Source organism: Oncorhynchus mykiss, chromosome 8, assembly GCF_057628025.1.
Source record: "Oncorhynchus mykiss isolate SJ-2025 chromosome 8, ASM5762802v1, whole genome shotgun sequence".
Classification (NCBI taxonomy): Eukaryota; Metazoa; Chordata; class Actinopteri; order Salmoniformes; family Salmonidae; genus Oncorhynchus; species Oncorhynchus mykiss.
The window spans coordinates 58,338,153-58,362,495 of NC_143029.1; the positions used below are offsets into that span (position 1 = coordinate 58,338,153).

A 24,343-nucleotide genomic window follows, 5' to 3' on the forward strand; every position below is an offset into this window, starting at 1 on the left:
TGAAGAGTCTTGAGTAGAAGTAGGGGGTGGGTTCTACAGCACAAAGTGCAATCTTTCACGGAGTCATAATGGCATTAAACATACAACCTTGCTGTTAGCAGCACTATGCACCAAACAACTGAGACATTTGACAGCCAAGAATGACAACAGTTCGGGAGGTCAGTAAGGGTCTTGCAGGACACTCCTCTTAAAAGCAACAAAACAAACACCAGCTCAGAGACAGAAGGTCTGGGCCAGAGTAGGCAGACCCTGAGGAGCGGGCATTAAGGGCAGTGTGTTTTGGGTCGGACTTCCACGTGGGAGTGATGTTGTATTCTCTGTTTCCTAAGGCCAGAGTGATAGTGGCTGCACAGAGTCCTGTCGCTAGCCAAGGAGCTGTCATCAGCTCCATTTCCTACCACCAAAACAACATCCATGGACTGAAGCCCTGACATGCAACACACTAGAAGAAGTGCATTGTTCCTGCCAGCCTGACCATCCAAGCCATCAACATGGCATGTACAGTAATGCCATAAGAAGCACCATATTTTCATCCCAGTCATTCTTTCTATCCTCAATGTAAACCTTTGCCGTCCCAACGATCAACACACCCGCCTGTTTTATAAGTTGTCAACATGACTTTAAATCACATACATCTAAAAACGCCTACATCTTCACATGGAAAGAGCTGGGCTCAGCATTGAGATCTGATGTCACTGAATGAGACCTGATGCATATGCCTTGACACCAGTGGAGATTTATCTTCTTTCCAGAAAACATGACCTCTGCAGCCCTCCTCTGTCCCCCAGGTTAGCCTGTCACAGCTTATTTGGATGACAGGCGCTCTGAGGGCTCTAGCCCCCCAGGTCTGCTGGGTAATAGGACTCCTGCCCACCTCCACCGTAATTTTCTATATTTCGTCTTTTGGTCAAAAATACGTATACGGTCAAAATTGTGGTTATATGCCAATGGCAAATAGCCTCCTGTTGAATCGCTACCATTTGGATTAACCTCTCTGAAACTGTCTAGACTGAAAACATATTTCGCAATGTCAAAACTCATCAACATGACTTGAAATTGTATAACAAACCCCCTAACTTAATTATTAAATAAAAAACAATCGCCATAGGTAAATGTGCTGTGCCTTTCCATCAACACCAAAATAGCAAAACAAGACAATTTCCATTAGGTTTGTTATTCTTCCATGGCCGATGACAAGATGCAATGCCTTGAGGGGTATTATCTTACACACACAGGCATATCTGTGTGGACCAAGCATATCTCCACTGTCACAATAGAGAAAGCCCTACCGAGACGTTGTTGTAAGAACAATTGCAATGCAAGAGGAAAACGGGATGTGAAATGTTTTCAGACTGTTTTGAGGGAGGAAAAACAGCAACAGTAGTCTCAAATAAAGGATCCATTTCCTTTTTTAGACTTTGATCACTTATCAGTTTTCTTTGTAATGTCTATCCTTCACCAGTTGTTGTACTAGTTGCCATTTATACTGTGTGTAAATGCTTGTCCCTCCTCTTCCTTCTGCCTCCTCCACATGTGTGTAACAGGATGAGGGTTTCACTATGATGGGAAATAGAAAGAACGCTGCGAATACGAGAGAACGTTAGAACCAAGTCGCTCTTGGATTGGGCCCATTTCCCAACAAAGTTCAACAACATAGAGCAGCATCAGAATCCAGAGAACCCCTCTCCTCTCTAGGGCCAATCGAATGGAGAGGACACTGCAATTTATGTCATTGTTTCATATTTGATGTGCAGCCAATACATCTCTGGACTGAGGATCTTTGTCTATTCTATCAAATCTATTATATGGTTGTACCCATCCAGAGCTCAACAAGGTACGAGCTTGGTGTCACACACAGTACAATGAAAAAAGGGAGGCAAAGAGAAGCCAAGGAACAAAAATTCTTCAATCTTCAGCTGCGCTGCAGATCATTTCACATTTAGGCCTACATGTGGTTTTGCAGATAAACTTATCCAGAGCAACTTAGATTCAGTAAGTACTGTAACAAAGAGTAGCACAGTGCACTTTGGTGATCACTGCAGTTCTATTTGAGACAACCCCCCCAAAAATCACCATGCAGGTGGGAAAAACAAAGCCTTTGAGTTTGGAGTTTGGAGCAAACAAACACACACGGATGTCAAGTCAACCAACAGTATTCCCCCAATACATTTTTTATATGATGTCACCTGGTATGATATCATGACCTAACCAAAAGATTAGACTCAATGCACCTTTATCTGAGCCTTGTGCACAATGGTCTGAGTAACAGGGAGCACTAACTTAGAAAGATGACAAAATCCAGATTACTGTTTTGGCAATTATGTCAGGCATACTTTGATTCCTCTCTCACACAATTATGTCAGGCATACTTTGATTCCTCTCTCACACAACTGTATCACGCAAGCATTACCTCAAATGGACCTACACCAAAAAATAAGATATCACCAAAACAATAGCTTCCTAGTTCCAACAAGACCCTCTAACAAACTTCAGATTACCAGTTTTTACTGTATGTCTGTCTCAATGATTCAATGAGGTGAGTTAACCAATATAATGATAATGGGCTTCTATGGAAAGAGCTAAAATGTGAGCCAGTATTATGAGGGACTCAATTTACATATGTTTGTCATCATACCTGTGATGGACATGAATTGTTGGACGTTTGTGTCCATATTGCCTAACCCCCATGCTTTCCCATTAACAGTTTAGGGGAAAACATTTGGAAATAACGTTGTGAAGTGGGTCAATTAGGTTTTTTAAATGGTGAAATTCACTGGCGAAGGATTTAAATCGGAGTGGTTTACTTGTCTTTGTAATTATGTTACAAAAAAAAAAAAAAACGGTTTTCCCAAGCGTCTGAAAGTTGATATTTTGAACGGTTGTGGGTTTTTACGAAATTCCCGCATAGGGAGAAAAACAAAGATGAAGAGGCTGATATTGTCAATCACACACTCAAAAACGAAATATAAAAATGCGCACATTATAATAAGCATACCGTTCATTTGATCAGATTCAGTGAGTTTCAGTGGTAGCCCAGAGAAAGGTTTAAATGGTTCTGTCTGCTCGTGAAATGTGATAATTCCATATTCTAGGAACGGTGAATCTAATAATAATTATGTATCGTCATATTTTTCCATTGCAAGAAATCGACTTCTTGCAATTTGAAAAAAATGGGGTGTAAGTAAGATTTATCAAATTATCATTTAAAAATGATATAGCTATAATAATAATAAAAAACATTTGTATGAATGTAATTGGCACGTTTAAACTAGGACTATCTGAAAGAATGTCATTGCTGATAACAAACAAATACATATATTTTAAAGAAAGGATCAAATTTACAAAATACTTTAATAAAATATTTTCATCGGTGATGATTAAAAAAATCCACTGTGTGTATGTGTCAGAGCTGATGTCACGCGCACAAAGTCAAGAGTGGTCAGCTGCTCTCTTATAAAAACAAAACAAGAAACGAACTTTGTAAAAACAAATAAAACGTTAATACAGGCATAAATGTTAGCACAAGGCTATCACAGTTAGCATAACTCAACGTCAATACAAGTAATTATTCAATATTATGCTGGCTATTATAGCAAATGAGCACCACTATACTAGAATTAGCATGCATTTGTATTATGAAAACGAAAAAATGAAAGAGACGTGCTGAAAATTTAATTTAGAGCAAAATTATACAATTTCAGTAAAACAGGGAAGGTAAAGAATTACTATAATGGGCCATACATCGCATAACTTTTAAGAGTTGCATTATGATCATTGTTATAATGCTTTTCCTATTGAAAAGGGTCCCCACGCTTATCAGGTTTAACTAATGCTTTGTGCGTACAATGGAAAAACAAATAATGGGCAAACAATAAATTATTTTTAAATATTAGAGGTTTCACAAAGCTGCTTGTATTTAGCAATTATAGGGCCCATTGTTCATTGAACTACTACCACCATCATAATCAGCTGCAGGTAGCAATAACGATACTGAACTCAGCTGGGATACAATAAACCAAAATTGGGTGCTGTCCGTTGCTTTCTGCCCAGATGCCACCGGTTAGTCCTAATGGGGTGGATTAAAAAAGAAATGATTGCGGCTGTACGAGTTCTTTCTTTTCTGAAACTAAGGTTGCAAACATTCGGCTACAGTAGTAGCTGTAAGATATACACCAGGCGTAAATGGGCTGTTAAATTTAGTTCCAATTTATTTTTACGTTTGGCAGCCTACTGTGAAATGGGAATTAATCACGAGCGTTTTATCCAGGAAGATTGTTGCATATGTCCCCCCCAAAAGATCAAAGGTTACATCGAAATACTTGCCCTATGGATAACATGTCATATCCACTACAAGGCGGGCATGTGGTAAAGGAGGTGCGGCCAAGACCGTCATAATGAAAATGGCGAGGGAAAAAGCTACACCCTCAGTAATGTAAAGACCGCTTTCAGTGGAGCATGGTTGGTGCAGCAGCCTCTGACACTGGGCTATATCGGATTATTCTCCTGGTCGATTTGTTTTAGGACTACAAGTAATGTATTGGAAAAGTGAACTAATGTTGGCTTGCTCCAAGGTGGACGATATTGAAAATGGGTTCAACTCAATTTCCAACACCACGGTAAGCCTAAATTCAATATTACCAAAATAAAGTATCGGAGCATTCATCGGGTTTTGAGAATATTTTTCTTCATTTCTTGCTATTACCACTAGTTTAAACGTCCTATAATTGGACCGAATTGTGGTTACTCCAAACCGATAGGCTATGATTCGGTTCCAAGTTAACGACATCATTTTATATTAGTTTTCTGGGCACAAATCAGTTAATTCATTACCTGAGGGAATGTGCGTTTATTAATCAAAAATAAACCCCTGCAGCTGTGACAGCCGCGGGCTGATCGCACGTTGGTTTGAAGAGCGCTGCAATGGCGCTAATTGCCAAAAGTCAGCAAACATATTGTTTATTTGATTTGGCCATTAAGGCTTTATTTTATTTGTATATATATAGCCTATTCGGATCGATAATTTGTCTTAAATTTCACTTTGAGAATTGCCCTCCTGCAGACAACTAATTTGACATCGGAAACGGATGCGTTGGTAATGTGAACTGTTGCGAAAAATGCTTGAATTAGGTTAACATTTTTCTCAAGAATCGTGCAATTTGGTTTGTAAACTTGTATTATTCGAGATGATAGCTTATTTTGCTCCAATTTCTTTTGACCCCTCACTATACCTAAGGAGAGATGTGTAGGGCCATCTTCCGACCCTCAGAACATAGGCTACCTGTGATTCCTACTTTTACTTGTACGCCTATTTCAGTATGCGTAAAACCTTCAGTGGAAATTGACAACTTCCAAACTGTTAGGCCACATTTTGTCAAACATACATTTTTGTCCGTAGTTTACACATGGAACATATTTTGTAAGTTTTATTTGACTATCCAGGGCACCTCGGAAGACATTTTTGAAGACGAGTCATATTCACCGTCATCGTCTTTGTCGTCATCCTCGACACTGCAGACGATGGCATCAGCCTCTCTGGGGAAAAGCCTTTGTGCAAGTTGTGGTTTGGAGATAGTTGACAAATACCTGCTCAAGGTAAGATGACAGGCATTATTAGGCCTATTCAACCAAGGCCTAAAGGCCAAGGCCTTAAATGGTTGTCCCACGCCCATAAACGAATAGGCCTACAGTAATTCACATTTTCAACTAAGAAGGTTTGACATTGACCTATTTGTTAGCCCAAATAAAGTAACATTTCAGTTCAGATATTTAAAAAAATATTAAACATTTTTCACTGACATTGAAAGATATTCATACTTGCCTTTCGTGTACTAAAACTGTAGATGAAGCTACTATTTCGGTTGAATAAATGTTTGAGGTCAGACTGCTATGGCTACATTTCAGGTGAACAACTTGTGCTGGCACGTGAAGTGCCTCTCGTGCAGCGTGTGCCAAACTCCTCTTGGAAGGCATGTCAGTTGTTACATCAAAGAGAAAGAGGTTTTCTGCAAACTCGACTACTTCAGGTAATTATATGGCCTCAGATTGTTTATCTTAAGCCTGTTTAAATAAAAAATATTGATTCTTAGAATGAAGTGTTGACATTACCTTGGGCCCTATGAGGCCATGCACCACCACAGCCTACAATTTGTTTGAGAACAAAGGTTTAAATCTTCAATTTGAACATGTATTTTTACATCTAACTTTTCATAACATATACACGTTTTAAAGAGTTGCTATATAGAATATTTGCATTCCCCACAGTTCTACATTAGTAGGCTAGAATGTATTTTAGCCTATCATGCAAAATTGTATAACACGAATGTGTTGCATTATGTAGTTTACTGTAAACTACAAACATATCAGTGTCATGTTATAAAAATAAAAAAAAACTTTCTCACAGGAAGTATGGAACTCGCTGCGCCCGTTGTGGCAGGAACATCCACTCCAATGACTGGGTAAGGAGGGCGAAGGGCAACACCTACCACCTGGCCTGCTTTGCCTGCTTCTCCTGCAAGCGCCAGCTCTCCACGGGGGAAGAGTTTGCCCTGGTGGAGGAGAGGGTGCTGTGCCGCATCCACTACGACTGCATGCTGGACAACCTGAAACAGGCCATGGAAAGTGGTAAGCAACATTAAGGGTGCATAGAAAGAACAGGAAGGTGTTTATTGTACAATATTCAGACTGTACACAGGCCTTTTTTCTACAAATTTATGATGTAGCAATTTATTTGAAGCTTGTTCTTTTGTTCATTGATAACTGAATGTTTGTGGTCACATGTCCTTACAGGAAAAGGTGTGAATGTAGAGGGAGCCCTACCGTTAGAGCAAGAAGGGTCCCAGGCCAAACCAACTAAGAGGGCTCGCACTAGCTTCACTGCAGACCAGCTACAGGTGAACATCATGGATTATTTTTTACTTTTCTGTACCCCCAGAAACCACTGACGTGCATTTTTGGAATTGCACTTGACACGCCCCAAGCGCTCACTCTGCTGATAGATACTGTACTTTGAGGAAAAATGTACTTCCTATGCCTGTGGTATGTGGTTGTCCAACCTAGCGATCTTAAGATGAATGTACTAACTGTAAGTTCTGGATAAGTGTCTGCTAAATGCCTAATGTAGAAGTGCCAAAACCATACCAAGATCAATATTCATGTGTGCATCTTGCATTTTTTGCATGTCTGTCAGGTGATGCAGGCTCAGTTTGCTCAGGACAACAACCCGGATGCTCAGACCCTCCAGAAACTGGCAGAGAGGACTGGTCTCAGTCGCAGGGTCATCCAGGTTAGCGTGCTAACATTTTAGCCTAGTCAAATAATTAGGTGTCCCTGAAATTACAAAGAAAGCTTAACCCACCCCTGTTCCATCTCCAGGTTTGGTTCCAGAACTGCCGAGCTCGTCATAAGAAGCACGTGAGCCCCAACCACCACATGTCGTCCGCAGCAATGTCATCGCTACAGCAGTCCAGGCTCTCTCCGCCTCTCCTGGATGATCTCCAGTACACAGCTTACATACCAACAGACACACCCATGCACACGCCCATGCTTACCGCACTGCACACATACATGGATGGTGAGCAAAGTCGGCACTTGGAGATCACAGGTTCATATTTTTACATGTCTTGTGTATCATGAGTGACATCTTATTAGTTTTGTGTTAGAAATCAGTGCAAAGATCTGAAGTCACAATATTTGAAATCACAGTAATATGAGTAGTGTATCAATATTACTATAACCAATAATGGGTTTTGGACTAACAAAAGCATGTTTGTGTTCTTCAGTGCACTCTCCATCCTCACTGGTGTTCCAGCCTATTATGTCCCATTCCATGACACAGCTGCCAATCAGCCATGCCTGATCGTTATATTCCACCCCCTGCAGAACCGGGTCAGAATGCTGTGGAGCGATACTCACCGTCCATCAAAGGGTGTGGGGCACCTACATTAAATTATTTGAGGGTTTATCGAAGGAGATCCAATGGTCAGAATTTAATGTAAAATAAGGAGGTTAATTTCTAAACTTTTTGTTAATATATATATAGTATCTATATTGGTTATGAAATTTCATATTTAATTTATTTGATGCATGTGACAGCACTTTGTTTAAAGTAATGAAATGATTTGATATATTAAGTTTCTATTTTGTCGCTGATATATAGCTGAGCTCTGTTTTTGATGGCTGTGAAGAAATACTGAATAAAAGCCATATGATCACTGCTGACAATGAGGGACTGGACTTCACTAGATGCTTGTTCTGATGTTCATGAGGATCATAATGCCATTTGACACACTTCACATTTTAACTGATTGAATAGTCTTTGTTGTGCCTAAAAGTCACATTTCTGTTGCTGGTAGACTATTTCGCATGGGCACTGGCACATACCCATGGGCAAGAATGCCGTTAAAACATTGAGACTCATCCTCTTGCCTTGAGTCCCTCGTCGTTTCAGTCTTCTGAATATTTTTCTCTCTTCCTACTCTTCTGTCTCTTTGTCTGGCGTCTGCGGAGCATCCCCAGAGTGCTGGTATTGTGGTAGGGTCGAGCGGCTGAACCATCATTGTACTCTTGATCCAGCACTGGAATAAGAGTGGAAAAACTTAAACTGAGGGAGAAAAGACTGGTATTTGGGATTTATGGTTCGGTGTAAAAAAAGGTCTTAGCTGCAATAGCTGTGGATTTGTATCATGCTTGTACACTTTTTTTTTTTAATGGTGTAATTGCATTGTGGCACAGCAAGTGCTGTAAAGCACATGGAACTATTCAAATGCGTTTTATTTATAGAAGTCACATCACGTTCATTGACAACATCTTACAAAAGAAAATCCCAAATGAAAAATACATTAAATACGGATCCCAAAATGTAGAAAAGAGCATGTACAAGTAATTGACAATATTAAAAATGTAGCACTTTTTTCATCTGTACCACTGACGTACAAATTCGACAAATGGCTTTGACATCCTTCCATTGTCAGGAGTCTAAAATGTTTAGCCTAAAGTAAAAACCTAAATTTTCCACTAGCTAGGCACGCTAACTAGAACCTGCAGTTGTCATAACACCTTATGCTCAACTAACAGAACTGCATTTGTTTTTGTATGCGTCTTCATTGCAGTGACACTGACACACCAAGTATTTGCCAGAGCCACGGTGATCAAGGTAAAAAGAAAATCACTTCAGACAACTGTAATCCACCAAACATCAGCCAAAACTAGGCATAGGAATTATTTTGCTTGCAGGCTTTCCTATCAGACAACATACAGTATTTGTATGGCTTATGGAAAGCAGTCCATTGGCCAGGAAGTAACACCATTCAGTTGTAAGGACATCCCATCAAGACCAAGAGATGACATGCCTTCAAATCCTGAGCTCTGGTTGAGTTAAGTGAAACATCAGGTTTGACGAAGTCGATTCAGTATTTGTACAGCAGGGGAGGAGCATATTAGATATACAGGAGCCCTTATTTGAAACTGCTAGTCCCCCCATACATACAGTATTAGTCAAAAGTTTGGTCAAACCTACTCATTCAAGTGTTTTAAATAAATTATTTTCCAAATCTTCTACATTGTCGAATAATAGTGAAGACATCGAAACTATGAAATAACACACAGGATCATGTAGAAACCAAAAAAAGTGTTAAACCAATCAACATTTTTTAATTGGATTGAGGTTGGGTGATTGTGGTGGCCAGGTCATCTGATGCAGCGCTCCATCACACTCCTTCTTGGTCAAATAGCCCTTGGGTCATTGTCCTGTTGAAAAAATCTCTGAATAGTTGAAATTGCGATGTGTCTGTTACTTGAACTCTCTGAGGTGCAGTTAATTGCCGATTTCTGGGGCTGGTAACGCTAATGAACTTATCCTCCGCAGCAGAGATAACTCTGGGTCTTTCCGGGGGCGGTCCTCATGAGAGCCAGTTTCATCACAGCACTTGATGGTTGTTGCGCCTGCACTTGAAGAAACTTTCAAAGTTCTTGAAATGTGTCTTTGCTTATTTAAGCTGTTCTTACCATAATATGGACGGTGTCTTTTACCAAATAGGGCTATCTTCTGTATACCCCCCCCCCCTACCCTGTCACAACACAACTGTCACAAATTAACTTTTAAAAAGGCACACCTGTTAATTGAAATGTATTCCAGGTGACTCATTAAGCTGGTTGAGAGAATGCCAAGAGTGTGCTACTTTGAGCTGTTTTACACTTTTTGGGTTACTACATGATTCCATATGTGTTATGTCATAGTTTTGATGTCTTCACTATTCTACAATGTAGAAAATAGTAAAAATAATAAAATAAAGAAAAGCCCTGGAGCCCTGGAATGAGTAGGTATGTCCAAACTTTTGACTGGTACTGTACATGTAGGGTATCACACACATAATGTAGGCTACCCGTGCTATACATTACATGAGCCCATGTGTGGGTGTAAAGGTCATCACAGATGCAGGTTTTGACCGCAAACTGCACTGTTTTCTGCAGTAGTGGGATATAGGGCAGAATTTGATCATGATTGTCCTTGACACTGTTGCTTAACCTTTAGTGGCTGAATATTTGGAACTCCATTAGTACCCAATATTGACTTTGAGTAGCATAAATCAACTGGTTGATTTAGCTAAAAGTCTGCAGAACAAGTATTAGTCGGACTACAATTTAGAGTTCTGTCAGTCTGCTGCACCCAAAAGGTTCCTTTTGTTCTAAATATGGAAGTTCATGGCGTGATTGTTTTTGCAGTAAGGGCCATCGTCCATGTAAACTGCAGTTACAGTACAGCTGCTGAGGACTAATAATGATGCTAGGGATGATACAGTAGTGTACTGCATGTTGGATATGCATAGTCTCTGATCTGTTTGGAGCAAACCAGAAGTGTTTCTCTCTCTCGCTGGACCAGAGAGTTACACGTTGGTTTCAGTATCAGCACAAGTCACAGTGAAGTCTGACCACCTGAACTTGTTCCAAAATAGTTCCTGCCTGTCAGTCCCCAGTCTTGAGGTAAGGCAGTAGCAAAGTCTAATGGCCACACTATTAGTCTCATTGTTCGATTCTCTAGGTCTAACAGTTATTCTAATGATCACACATGTCATAGTCAATGTAAGTGTTCGTATGAGTCTCTCAAAATCAGTCAATGTTAGTTCTGAAGACTTTCGAAGTTTCTGAGTTGCAAAAGTCACAGTCAGTGGTCTCATTCTCCATTAGGGACTGATATATCCTTGTTAGCTGATAGGCAGCATAGTGTAGGTAGCCAGAGTTGAGCTCTGTTCAGTTTAAAGCATGCTAAATAACTTGGAAGAAGTAAAGCTATTAGTTTGTAGGAGAGTGTTGCATTCCTCAGTGGTGCTCAGTTTTTCTCAGAATACTGTGCAGCTCAGCAGACATGAGGAAGGGTTTCTCAGGGCTCCCGTCGTTCCTCTCCAAGTCCTCACCTGGAGGGGTGTATGGGAGGAGTGGAGAAAGGAATACAGGAGGAAAGGAGATGAGCGAGAGGGATTAGAGGTGCTCAGATAGAACGTGAAGCAAAGCAAGAGAACAGCCACGGTGTAAAAAAAGAAGGTCAAAGCGTTGGGATCGACTGAATATCCAAGGATAAGAGCAGGTGTAATTCCTTCAGATGTTATTTTCGATTTAAAATGGAAATGAATCAAAAACCAACACCACAGTGTTTTGGAAGCACGTCCATGAAGAACAATACGTAGGCTTTACTTACAGAAACACAGAAACAGCGTGTCCACACACATTGCATAGACGCTGAAGAATCCATGAGCGATCAAATAGGACCCGAATATCACCGTCTGCCAATGAGAAGACACGATAATACACCATCAATACCCAGCTGAATGTAGGATGTACCCATTTCTATACCCTTTCTATTGTTGTATCTTACCAGTAGAGGTACCCAGTAGTAATGCAAGGTCGGCACATCTTCCTGAACAATTGGTATTTTGTGTGTGAAGAAAAAGAAGGCTATGACGCCTGCAACACACAAAAAACACAACATTGTAAATACCCCAGCCAGGTCACCCGTGATACAATTCAGTGTTTGACGTCCATCCATATCCGAGGACGTTGGGAGTTTATGTGGAAACTGGCCACTAGGTGGCACCAGTGAGCGCTGTTACCTTAAAGTAGGTTTCGGTAAGCATCTGCCTTTGATTCCAAAGGTTGTAAGTTTGAATCCAGCGATAACTATTAACTTAATCATTCAGAGTAAATGACTAACCTTAAGAATTGGGAGTTCATGCCTAAACTTAGCCTTAAACACTTGAAATTCAACGTTTGGAACAACTTTGAAATTCAACGTTTGAGAAACATGGATGAACATCTAATTCTGACATGAAACTGTGAGAGCTTGTTGAAAAACCCACAGATATGCTTCATCTTTTATTTAGACTTTAAAACGTGACTTTTGACTGATTGCAGTCAAATAAAATATCAACTGTTATCCTAAAAGGATGATATAGTAGTCACAAGAAAAAATATATGTTTATTTGCAATGACTCACCTACACTCCCTGCTATTAGCACTTTCCCCAGGAACAGTAGGAAGTCTGTCACTCTGTCCAGTACCGCCACCCTGCAGGAGAAAGGGGTGAACCCAGTAAGGTTACCCCAGTGAAGTGCCAGCCAACACTGGGTTGCCTAATAATCCAACCCCTGGCTTCAGAGGGCCTTACCTTACTACGTTTCTCATCAATAGGCAGAAGGCATCTCGAGCTGACGTGCAGAAGCACTTCCCATATATTGCAATCTAGAGGGAACCCACAGACCATGGGACCATATTGAGTTATAGCATACACCGTAGCTAATCTACCCTTGATTCAGTTACTACATATGCAGCGATTAACACAGATCAAAGCCATGTAATAATATCAATACATATAGACACACATCACACTACTCACCATAATGTAAGCATTTCTGTTCATGAATTTGATGAAGCGCTCTAGACACCAGAAACAGCATTTGAGGCAGCAGAGCAGGAAGCGTGCTGCCACGTTACTGGCACCTGAACACAGACCACCGACCATTAGTGATGAGTTACTCCACAGAGTCACATCCACGACTAGATGAAGCCGAACTCACCTTTGAGTTTTGAATCTAGATACTCCAGGATAACTCGAGCCATCTGAACCAGGGCCAGAATCAGAGCACCAAATGCCAGCGAGCCAGTGTGATACCTGTAACCCAGCCACACACACATCTTTAGTCATGAAAAAACAAATCAGAACCTCCCAAACGCTCCAAACACCTAAAAACCTGTCTCAAACAATCCCTGAGCCATAGTGAAACGAACTGGCAGAATGGTACGGAAGGCTCATTACCGTATGGCCCTGCTAAATGAAGAAAACAGGGGGCAGGTGGGGATGTCCTGGGGCTTCCTCCGGGCCCAGTAGTAGGAGGCGAAGGCCCCAGCCAGGGTACACTGGCCCAGGGCGATGATAAAGTTGACCAGCCACAGGAAGATGAGCAGGTTGGACAGCTGGAGGATGAAGAGGTAGCGGTGGTAGGGCGTCTCCCCGCCGTAGAACGCAAATGTACACTGGGCGCCCGGACACGTCTTGGACACGTTGGTCTTGTTGAAAGTCTGGGAGGGAGGTTGTGATAATAAACTACTATTTATACAAATCGGGGGTACTCCACACCAGAGTTTCTGTGTATGTCTGCAGGATACTTAGAAAGGGGACTTACCTCAGGATCGCATGTCTTGTTTGCGTACATGCAGTTGGGCTCAGCAGCCATTACTTTATAGATGGCATCTCCAGAGGAGGCCAGGAATCTGTGTGTAACGCTGATTAAGCATCAAACATGTTGCTGTTGTACAACAATACACAACAAAGCAGCACTTTCTTAGATCAATCTCTGTGTCTCTGTTTCTGTATTCCATAAGTCGTTCAATACAATATACTTTATAGAATCTGGGATCGGAATCATGAACAGCACGATGACCAAAGAAATGCACCAACACCGCCCTCTAGTGGAGAAACACCACACCAGTAAGAGGATACACAGAGGTGACGGAAAAGTAGGAGATGCAGATGGCCAGCAGCAGGAAGGTGATGATTGGGTAGAAAAGTGTTGACATGATGTAGCTAACAGCCCTAGAGACAGAGGCACAAGAAGAACATTGTAAATAAACTATTCTCAAACAACAGTTGTGAAGACAGCGAGAGAAGTTACTGTGAGAGAAACTGTTACTATTAGTCGACTTACTTGCTTCCCTCCCTCAGTAGAGCGATAGCGATCCATACGCTCTTCCTCAGAAAGATCAGAATGATCAAGATGGAGGCCTCTATGGTACACAGAGCTATCACTAACAGAGAGGGGGGGGGGGGGACACAGCAGAAGGTCTGAGCCAAACCATAGTAACATCAACCCATATTAACATCAAACCATAGTAATATCAAACCATAGTAACATCAAACCATAGTAACATCAACCCATAGTAACATCAAACCATAGTAACATCAATCCATAGTAACATCAATCCATAGTAACATCAACCCATAGTAACATCAACCCATAGTAACATCAAACCATAGTAACATTAACCCATAGTAACATCAAATCATAGTAACATCAACCCATAGTAACATCAAACCATAGTAACATCAACCCATAGTAACATCAACCCATAGTAACATCAACCCATAGTAACATCAAACCATAGTAACATCAATCCATAGTAACATCAACCCAATAGTAACATCAACCCATAGTAACATCAAACCATAGTAACATCAAACCATAGTAACATCAACCCATAGTAACATCAAATCATAGTAACATCAACCCATAGTAACATCAAACCATAGTAACATCAACCCATAGTAACATCAAATCATAGTAACATCAACCCATAGTGACATCAAACCATAGTAACATCAAACCATAGTAACATCAACCCATAGTAACATCAACCCATAGTAACATCAACCCATAGTAACATCAAACCATAGTAACATCAAACCATAGTAACATCAACCCATAGTAACATCAACCCATAGTAACATCAACCCATAGTAATATCAAACCATAGTAACATCAACCCATAGTAACATCAACCCATAGTAACATCAACCCATAGTAACATCAACCCATAGTAATATCAAATCATAGTAACATCAACCCATAGTAACATAAACCCATAGTAACATCAACCCATAGTAATATCAAATCATAGTAACATCAACCCATAGTAACATCAACCCATAGTAACATCAATCCATAGTAACATCAACCCATAGTAACATCAACCCATAGTAATATCAAAGTAATATCAAATCATAGTAACATCAACCCATAGTAATATCAAATCATAGTAACATCAACCCATAGTAATATCAAAGTAATATCAAATCATAGTAACATCAACCCATAGTAATATCAAAGTAATATCAAATCATAGTAACATCAACCCATAGTAACATCAAACCATAGTAACATCAACCCATAGTAACATCAACCCATAGTAACATCAACCCATAGTAACATCAAACCATAGTAACATCAAACCATAGTAACATCAAACCATAGTAACATCAAACCATAGTAACATCAAACCTAACCCAAATGATCCTCTCCAAATGTTATGTATTAAGATAATGACAGACTGTGTATTTACAGAACATCTATTTACTAATTTTCAACTTTTACAGGAACTGGTAATCAGGCTAAATGGTTTGAAAGAGGCTTATCCCTAAGACAAAGCTGAGAGAGAGAGATATTGTCATGAGTGAGGTGATGACATACAGAAGATGAGCCATGTCTGACTGAGATGCAGGTAAACCGTGACGTCTGTCTGGAAGCCGATGTCTACGATGGTCACATCTGCCCCGGGCTGCTGCCTCAAGAGGGAGAACTCCAGGTAACAGTGCCATATCCCTACAGAGACACGGGAAGCAGAGGTTAGGGAGGTAAAAACAGACACACACTGACACACACTGGTACACGGCCATGCACGCACACGCGTATGTACAGTTACACACACTTTATTATAGTAAACTAAAACTGAAACTAAAATGAAAACTAATCATGAAAAAACTCTTTGTAAATAAAATAAATAATGAACACACCCGTTGGCACAGCAGCACCGCAGATATTGGCTGCGTTTGAGTGGCAAAGGCTAAAGCAAACAACTGTAGACAAAACTGGAGTGAAGTCGGGGGAGGTGCATCTGCGACAGCTGAAAGTCTAACATTGCTGTGTTTTTTCAACAGCAAGGCTCAGATCAACATGGCAGTGTTGCCATTGTTTCTAAAAGGTTTTCTGTGTAATGTCGAAATAAACATGTCTCCAACCCACATATCACACACTCACAAACTGACATCATAATATAATATTATGTGTGTACATTGTACAATCCCTTAGTGAGACAGAGCCTCAAATATCAAATTAATTTGCATATATCCACTGTACATATAAATTGCGGAAAATTGGTTTGTTTTTCAGTCACGCCTTTGGTCACGTTCGCATGGGTCACCCCTAATGATTGGTTGACAATAGAGCCTCCAATTGCAGAAACTTGAGGTTGACTGCGGTCAAAACTTCATGACCTTTGACCACATGATTTTTTGTAAAGTTCATGCACCTGACATGTGGGTGCAAGTCGGACCGTTTTTATCCCCAGAATGTAACACACATAGAAAGGTGATAAAATTCGACTGCCCGAACACGGCCATTGAGATGAGCATGATGCAAAACCTTGCTCTCACACAGACAGTCACACAGAGTATCTGCGCATGTGCACGGGTACGCTTCACGCTGCTACAACGTGGTAGCTACGGGACCAGAACAGCGGAGACGTTTAACCTCGCGCTTCACCGCTCCTGGTTGTTGTGGAAATTGACCCTCTATTACAGTTTACTTTGTGCATCTACGTCATTTCGCTGAGTCTACCTTTAAACCTAACCTATAACCTGACTCATCACCTTACGCATTACTGTCCCACACTGGCAAGAACTGACATCCCCAAAACACACTAAAACTTCAACTAAATAATATAAAAACGAAATATAAATGTTTTTTTATAAAACTTCGACTAAATAAAAACTTTTCAAGTGGATCGGAAAACTAACTGAAACTAAGCTGAATTTCGAATAAAAGTCTTAAATTAATAGAAATAAAAACAAATATTAAAAACACAAAACTCTAATAACTTTGACACACACACACACACACACACCGACCGTAAGCGATCACCAGTATGACGGCGATGATGGTGAACCAGAGGAGGAGTCCGGCAGTGAAACGTAGCAGCAGGATGAAGATCAGACTGACCACCAGTGCTATCACCAGACCTCTGGAAATAACACACAGTACACACTCTAAATATAGTATTTCACAGTAGCGTAAAAGTACAATAAAGTACCGTACAGCACAATTCATTGTCTGTTATAAGAACTCAACCCAGTGTATCTCTGCCAGCAAGACTTCTTACATCAAGATCCAGTTCCATGAGGCGGCGTAGTCCTCCACAATCTTCATCCCAACCTCCTTAGCATCCACCAGACCTGTGATGCCACTGCAGGAGACAATGGCCATTATAAAACTGCCATAATTACAGAAATGTTTGTGTGTGTGTGTACTGTATGTGCCCGCATGCATGTATAGGCACATCCACATGCATGTGTGGGTGTCTTTGTAACTCACTTGGCGGCGTCTCTTAGTTCAGTCACACTGCGGGCTTTGTCCAGGGCATCTTTGAAGTGGGTTCTTTTGGCCACCGTCAGGGTTCCATTCAGAGTGATGAAGTCAGGAAAACAACGCTGTAGGACTAGTAGACAAGATCATTCAGTATCAGGACTTCTTCCTTATTGCCCGCCAGTTGCTGTCATTTTTATTGCTGTACTTACATGGTCTGCTAGGCACAATCATTGATGGACAGTCCTCGTCTCGTAACACTTGTGCAACAGGCTTAAAGCAAAAAGAGGAGAAGTGTCAGTCATGTCCTACTAATTGTCGTTACGCTCTGTGAACAGAAAATTACAAAAGTGTTAAAACTCTGTCTTTAATTCATAATCTTTAACACAACGCAGCACAATTCAGTAGCCTGGGTGTGAGGTATTTGTATTTATTATGGATCCCCATTAGTTCCTGCCAAAGCAGCAGCTACTCTTCCTGGGGTCCAGCAAAATTAAGGCAGTTTATACAATTTTAAAACATTACAATACATTCACAGATTTCACAACACACTGTGTGCTCTCAGGCCCCTACTACACCACTACCACATATCTACAGTACTAAATCCATGTGTATGTATAGTGTGTGTGTGTGTGTGTGTATGTGTGTGTGTGTGTGTGTGTGTGTGTGTGTGTGTGTGTGTGTGTGTGTGTGTGTGTGTGCATGCGTGTGTGCGCGTGTCTGTGCCAATGTTGTTGTTTATCTGTTTTTTAAATACAATTTTCCGAATTGCAAAAATTGCTGGAGTTGGAGACTTTTATCTCCCTCACCAACTTCAAACATCTGCGATCTGAGCAGCTAACCGATCGCTGCAGCTGTACATAGTCTATCAGTAAATAGCCCACCCAAATTTACCTACCTCATCCCCATACTGTTTATATTTATTTACTTTTCTGCTCTTTTGCACACCAGTATCTCTACCTGTACATGACCATCTGATCATTTATCACTCCAGTGTTAATCTGCAAAATTGTAATTATTCGCCTACCTCCTCATACCTTTTGCACACAATGTATATAGACTCTCTTTTTTTCCTACTGTGTTATTGACTTGTTAATTGTTTACTCCATGTGTAAGTCTGTGTTGTCTGTTCACACTGCTATGCTTTATCTTGGCCAGATCGCAGTTGTAAATTAGAACTTGTTCTCAACTAGCCTACCTGGTTAAATAAAGGTGAAATAAAATAAAAAATAAATGTAAAAAAACTTGATGTGGAATAGATTTCCATGTAGTAATGGCTCTATGTAGTACTGTGTGCCTCCCATAGTCTGTTCTGGACTTGGGGACTGTGAAGAGACCTCTTGTGGCATGTCTTGTGGGGTATGCATGGATGTCCAAGCTGTGTGTCAGTAGTTTAGACAGACAGCTCGGTGCATTCAACATGTCAATACCTCATGAATAAAAGTAGTGATGAAATCAATCTCTCCTCTACTTTCAGCCAGGAGAGATTGACATGCATATTATTAATATCAACTCTCTGTGTACAGCCAAGGGCCAGCCATGCTGCCCTGTTCTGAGCCAATTGCAATTTTCCAAAGTCCTTTTTTGTGGCACCTGACCACACGACTGAACAATAGTTAAGGTGCGACAAAACTAGGGCCTGTAGGACCTGCCTTGTTGATAATGTTGTTAAGAAGGCAGAGCATCACTTTATTATAGACAAACTTCTCCCCATCTTAGCTACTACTGCATCAATATGTTTTGACCATGACAGTTTACAATCTGGGGTTACTCAAAGCAGTTTAGTCATCTCAACTTGCCTAATTTCCACATTATTTATTACAAGACTTGTAATTACAAGTTGAGGGTCAGGGTTTAGTGAGTGTTATGTTCCAAACACAATGCTTCAGGTTTTATAAATATTTAGGGCTAACTTATTCCTTGCCACCCACTCTGAAACTAACTGCAGCTCTTTGTTGAGTGTTGATGTAATTTCAGTCGCTGTAGTAGCTGACGTGTATAGTGTTGAGTCATCCGCGTACATAGAAACTCTGGCTTTACTCAAAGTCAGTGGCATGTTGTTAGTAAAAATTGAAAAAACCAAGGGGCCTTAACAGCTACCCTGGGGAATTCCTGATTCTAACGGGATTATATTTGATAGGCTTCCATTAAAAAACACACTCTGTGTTCTGTTAGACAAGTAATTCTTTATCCACATTATAGCAGAGGGTATAAAGCCATAACACAAATGTTTTTACAGCAGCACACTACGATCAATAATGTCAAAAGCTGCACTGAAGTCTAACAAGACATCCCCCACAATCATTTTATCATCAATTTCTCTCAGCCAATCATCAGTCATTTGAGTAAGTGCTGTGCTTGTTGAGTGTCCTTCCCTATAAGCATGCTGATATTCTGTTATCAATTTGTTTACAGTAAAATAGCATTGTATCTGGTCAAACACAATATTTTCTAGACGTTTACTAAGGGTGGGTAACAGGCTGATTGGTCGCTATTTGAGCCAGCTTTAATATTCTTGGGTAGCGGAATGACTTTAGCTTCCCTCCAGGCCTGAGGGCACACGGTCTCTAGTAGGCTTAAATTGAAGATGTGGCAAATAGGAGAGGCAATATCATCTGCTATTATCCTCAGTAATTTTCCATCTAGATTGTCAGGCCCTGGTGGCTTGTCATTGTTGATAGACAACAATATTTTTTTCACCTCTTCTGACTTTACGGAATTCCAAAGTACAATTCTTGTCTTTCATAATTTGTTTCGATAATACATGGATATGTAGTGTCAGGGTTTGTTGCTGGCATGTCATCCCTAAGTTTGCTTATCTTGCCAATGAAAAAGTCATTAAAGTAGTTTGCAATATCAGTGGGCTTTGTGATGAATGAGCCATCTGATTTAATAAATGAAGGAGTCGAGTTGGCTTATTTTCCCAAAATTTCATTTAAGGTGCCCAAAAGCTTTTTACTATCATTGTCACGTTCTGACCTTAGTTATTTTGTTATGTCTTTGTTTTAGTATGGTCAGGGCATGAGTTGGGTGGGTTGTCTATGTTCGTTTTTCTATGATTTGGTATTGCTGTGTTTGGCCTGGTATGGTTCTCAATCAGAGGCAGCTGTCAATCGTTGTCCCTGATTGAGAACCATACTTAGGCAGCCTGTTTTCACTCTTGAGTTGTGGGTGATTGTTTTCTGTTGTGTGTTTGTATCTGCACCAGACAGAACTGTTTCGGCTTCGTTCGTTCACTTTGTTGTTTTTGTTCAGTGTTCATTTACTTTTTTAAAAAGACACTTACCACGCGGTGCATTGGTTCTCACCTTCTTCCACCACCAACGGCCGTTACAATCATTCTTTATCTTTGTTTCATAGTGTAGTTTCTTTTTCTTTTAATTTCAGTTTATTTAGGTTGTTCCTGCTTTAGACAACTAGTCGTTGTTACACGCGATGAAAGCAGTTCACATCCTAACAGTACACACTTCCAAACAGTGCTACGCCTGCATGCATACCTTTGTTGGGTTGTTGAATCCTGGTTTGCAGAACAGCCTGTAATATTCCCAGGGGGCTGCAGTGATTTGGTATTGCAACTGCATATCTGTGTAGGTTGCAAATCTGTCCGGGCACTTGGAAACACACATCTGAGGAAGTATTGAACACACTAATGAATACCCAGTAAGCTGATATGACACCCTTTTTTAAAGGCCCCAATGCACCGGTTTTTTATATCAATTTCGAATAACTTTGGAGCGACAATTAAGTACTTTACTGTCACAGATTTCATAAAAAATGGACAAAAATGGCTTTTTAGCAAAAAACTATTTCTCAAGCTAGAATTTTCCTCAGACTGTCTGGGAGTGGTCTGAGTGGGGAAGGGAAAACTGAAAACTAGCTGTTATTGGCAGAGAGGTTTGGAACTCTCTCTGTTATTGGTCTATTAACCAATTCACTTCATGGTGAGGTCACCATGGAAAGCCGGAACTCCCACCCATGCAAACCTGCTGATTAGAAGGTTCTGTGTAGATTGTATTTTCAACCGGCAACTATTAGGAAATAACACTGATATTTCGTTTTTGGTTTTTACAGTGTTAGTTTCATCAGCTGTTGTACAATAAGATATAAAACAAATAGTTTGACTGCACTGGGCCTTTAACAATAACTCTACCTATGTACTCTATGAGTCAATATTGTTATTGACCAATATGCTATGAATACCTGAGTGGTGGGACACTGGAGGTTGATGAGGACAGCAGGGTTGGCACATTTCAGGATATTGAAGTAGAACAGTATGGATTTTTTTCTATAGAGAGAAAAAAAAACATTGACACAGTGCTGATACAGTATTAGCACTAGGTGGCTGTAGAGTACAGAGCACACATTCAAAGAAAAGCCCTCATATACAATGATGTAACAGTCCCACATACAATGATGTTAAAATGGCCAACTATCTCTTCCCTTCTGTTCTTAATATCTCAATGCATTTTTGGTAAATTTCAGGATGATACTCTCCAGTATTTCAGTATAATGGTTGAGATGGTGTAGTCTCCCCCCGACACGTGTTCCAGACTAAACTCCATCGTAATCCTTTAAGCCTGGGAGAACAACACAGTGCTAATTATTAGCGGATGAGATGTGAGGGCCCTAGCTAGCTGGGAGTAAACACACTACTCCCTATCTCACAGCCCGGCTCCACAAACAGCCTTATCACCGCTCCGCAGCCGCCACTAAAGAACTACTTTAATCATTGCCAAGGTTACAGCCTGTCAATCACACTTGAGGTTTATGAGGGGAATTCAACACCGAGCTGTTTAGTGTGGGGATCCAGTACCAGACTTTTGATTCAATGGGTTGGATTCTGTTGACAATGGGAACTGTGTGTGGGGGTGAGCTGCCTTTCAATTGTAATGGTCAATATAACAACATTGAAGCACGCAGGGCTAAGATAAAGAACCAGCCAATGGCCCAGGGGGCTACGCTTGGGCTAGATTGAAGTTAACATTAACAACATATCTAGGATCAGATTATCCTACACTGAATTAAAGGGGATGATAACCTATTTAACACTGTATCAGTGGTAGGGGGGAAATTCTACTAAATTCTACATTAATATCAGCAAATTGGGCACAAGGGAATTATCATTACCTCAAATTGCTCACAGGTATGTCCCTATGGCTGCGTTTACATAGGCAGCCTAATTCTGATCTTTTCCAACTAATTGTTCTTTTGACCAATCAGATCAGATATTTTGCCATTAATTGGGCAAAAAATAAGAATCGGGCTGCCTGTGTAAACACAGAGATATCGAGATAGTCGGAAGTCTACATACACTTAGATTGGAGTCATTAAAACTCGTTTATCAACCACTCCACAAATTTCTTATTAACAAACTATAGTTTTGGCAAATCGGTGAGGACATCTACTTTGTGCATGACACAAGTCTTTTTTCCAAAAATTGTTTACAGACAGATTATATCTCACTGTATCACAATTCCAGTGGGTCAGATGTTTACATACACTAAGTTGACTATGCCTTTAAACAGCTTGGAAAATTCCAGAAAATTATGTCATGGCTTTAGAAGATTCTGATAGGCTAATTGACATCATTTGAGTCAATTGGAGGTGTACCTGTGGATGTATTTCAAGGCCTACCTTCAAACTCAGTGCCTCTTTGCTTGACATCATGGGAAAATCAAAATAAATCAGCCAAGACCTCAGAAAAACAATTGTAGACTTCCACAAGTCTGGTTCATCGTTGGGAGCAATTTCCAAACACCTGAAGGTACCACATTCATCTGTACAAACAATAGTACGCAAGTATAAACACCATGGGACCACGCAGCCGTCATACCCCTCAGGAAGGAGATGCATTCTGTCGCCTAGAGATGAACGTACTTTGGTGCGAAAAGTGCAAATCAATCCCAGAACAACAGCAAAGGACCTTGTGAAGATGCTGGAGGAAACAGGTACAAAAGTATCTATATCCACAGTAAGATACGTCCTATATCGACATAACCTGAAAGGCCACTCAGCAAGGGAAGAAGCCACTGCTCCAAAACCGCCATAAAAAAGCCAGACTACGGTTTGCAACTGCAGATGGGGACAAGATTGTACTTTTTGGAGAAATGTCCTCTGGTCTGATGAAACAGAACTGTTTGGCCATAATGACCATCGATATGTCTGGAGGAAAAAGGGGGAGGCTTGCAAGCCGAAGAACACCATCCCAACCGTGAAGCATGGGGGTGGCAGCATCATGTTGTGGGGGTGCTTTGCTGCAGGAGGGACTGATGCACTTCACAAAATAGATGGCATCATGACGAAGCAAAATTATGTGGATATATTGAAGCAGCATCTCAAGACATCGGTCAGGAAGTTAAAGCTTGGTCGCAAATGGGTCTTCCAAATGGACAATGACCCCAAGCATACTTCCATAGTTGTGGCAAAATGGCTTAAGGACAACAAAGTCAAGGTATTGGAGTGGCCATCACAAAGCCCTGACCTCAATCCAATAGAACATGTGTGGGAAGAACTGAAAAAGCGTGCGCTAACAAGGAGGCCTACCAACCTGACTCAGTTATACTAGCTCTGGCAGGAGGAATGCGACAAAATTCACCCAACTTATTGTGGGAAGCTTGTAGAAGGCTACCTGACACGTGTGACCCAAATTAAACAATTTAAAGGCAAAGCTACCAAATACTAATACTGTAATACTGTAAACTTCTGACCCACTGGGAATGTGA

General features: G+C 40.7%; 2 protein-coding genes across 7 annotated transcripts in view; one reads left to right on the plus strand and one right to left on the minus strand.

Annotated features, from left to right (window-relative positions):
* The first annotated feature begins 4,328 nt into the window (after positions 1-4,328).
* lhx8a (LIM homeobox 8a) lies at positions 4,329-8,215 on the plus strand. Of its 3 annotated transcripts, none has more exons than XM_021613076.3 (8): positions 4,329-4,616; positions 5,440-5,592; positions 5,902-6,023; positions 6,401-6,621; positions 6,787-6,890; positions 7,187-7,282; positions 7,372-7,570; positions 7,779-8,215. In XM_021613076.3, the coding sequence occupies exons 1-8, from the start codon at positions 4,533-4,535 to the stop codon at positions 7,853-7,855; spliced, it is 1,056 nt and encodes a 351-aa protein (XP_021468751.1). In that variant the 5' UTR covers positions 4,329-4,532; the 3' UTR covers positions 7,856-8,215. The 3 variants fall into 3 exon arrangements, with proteins under 3 accessions (XP_021468751.1, XP_021468750.1, XP_090038214.1); XM_021613075.3 differs by having other exon boundaries at positions 4,368-4,616; positions 7,372-7,600; XM_090182088.1 differs by lacking the exon at positions 4,329-4,616 and having other exon boundaries at positions 4,792-5,592.
* Positions 7,958-24,343, minus strand: part of LOC110530945 (choline transporter-like protein 5-A) — a 96,000-nt gene continuing 79,614 nt past the window's right edge. For 2 of the 4 annotated variants that reach the window (XM_036985752.2, XM_090182087.1), the window contains exons 5-22: positions 21,822-21,906; positions 21,119-21,247; positions 17,834-17,894; positions 17,631-17,754; positions 17,419-17,502; positions 17,168-17,280; positions 15,732-15,863; positions 14,193-14,292; positions 13,988-14,080; positions 13,671-13,758; positions 13,304-13,566; positions 13,065-13,159; positions 12,884-12,987; positions 12,656-12,729; positions 12,485-12,555; positions 11,867-11,955; positions 11,690-11,774; positions 8,752-11,408 (exon numbers count right to left, since the gene is read on the minus strand). In XM_036985752.2, coding sequence (XP_036841647.2) covers positions 11,314-11,408; positions 11,690-11,774; positions 11,867-11,955; positions 12,485-12,555; positions 12,656-12,729; positions 12,884-12,987; positions 13,065-13,159; positions 13,304-13,566; positions 13,671-13,758; positions 13,988-14,080; positions 14,193-14,292; positions 15,732-15,863; positions 17,168-17,280; positions 17,419-17,502; positions 17,631-17,754; positions 17,834-17,894; positions 21,119-21,247; positions 21,822-21,906 — 1,885 coding nt within the window. In that variant the 3' untranslated portion in view covers positions 8,752-11,313. Of the gene's footprint in view, positions 8,574-8,751; positions 11,409-11,689; positions 11,775-11,866; positions 11,956-12,484; positions 12,556-12,655; positions 12,730-12,883; positions 12,988-13,064; positions 13,160-13,303; positions 13,567-13,670; positions 13,759-13,987; positions 14,081-14,192; positions 14,293-15,731; positions 15,864-17,167; positions 17,281-17,418; positions 17,503-17,630; positions 17,755-17,833; positions 17,895-21,118; positions 21,248-21,821; positions 22,199-24,343 lie in introns of those variants that run through there. The other 2 variants (XM_090182086.1, XM_036985755.2) reach the window with 2 other exon arrangements.

Bases quoted from the DNA above. Each gene is read 5' to 3' on its own strand.
- lhx8a (XM_090182088.1), top strand. From the start codon at position 5,239: ATGTGTAGGGCCATCTTCCGACCCTCAGAACATAGGCTACCTGTGATT. The intron at 6,024-6,400 runs GTAATTATATGG...ACTTTCTCACAG, and splicing joins TGCAAACTCGACTACTTCAG to GAAGTATGGAACTCGCTGCG. The intron at 7,283-7,371 runs GTTAGCGTGCTA...TTCCATCTCCAG, and splicing joins TCAGTCGCAGGGTCATCCAG to GTTTGGTTCCAGAACTGCCG.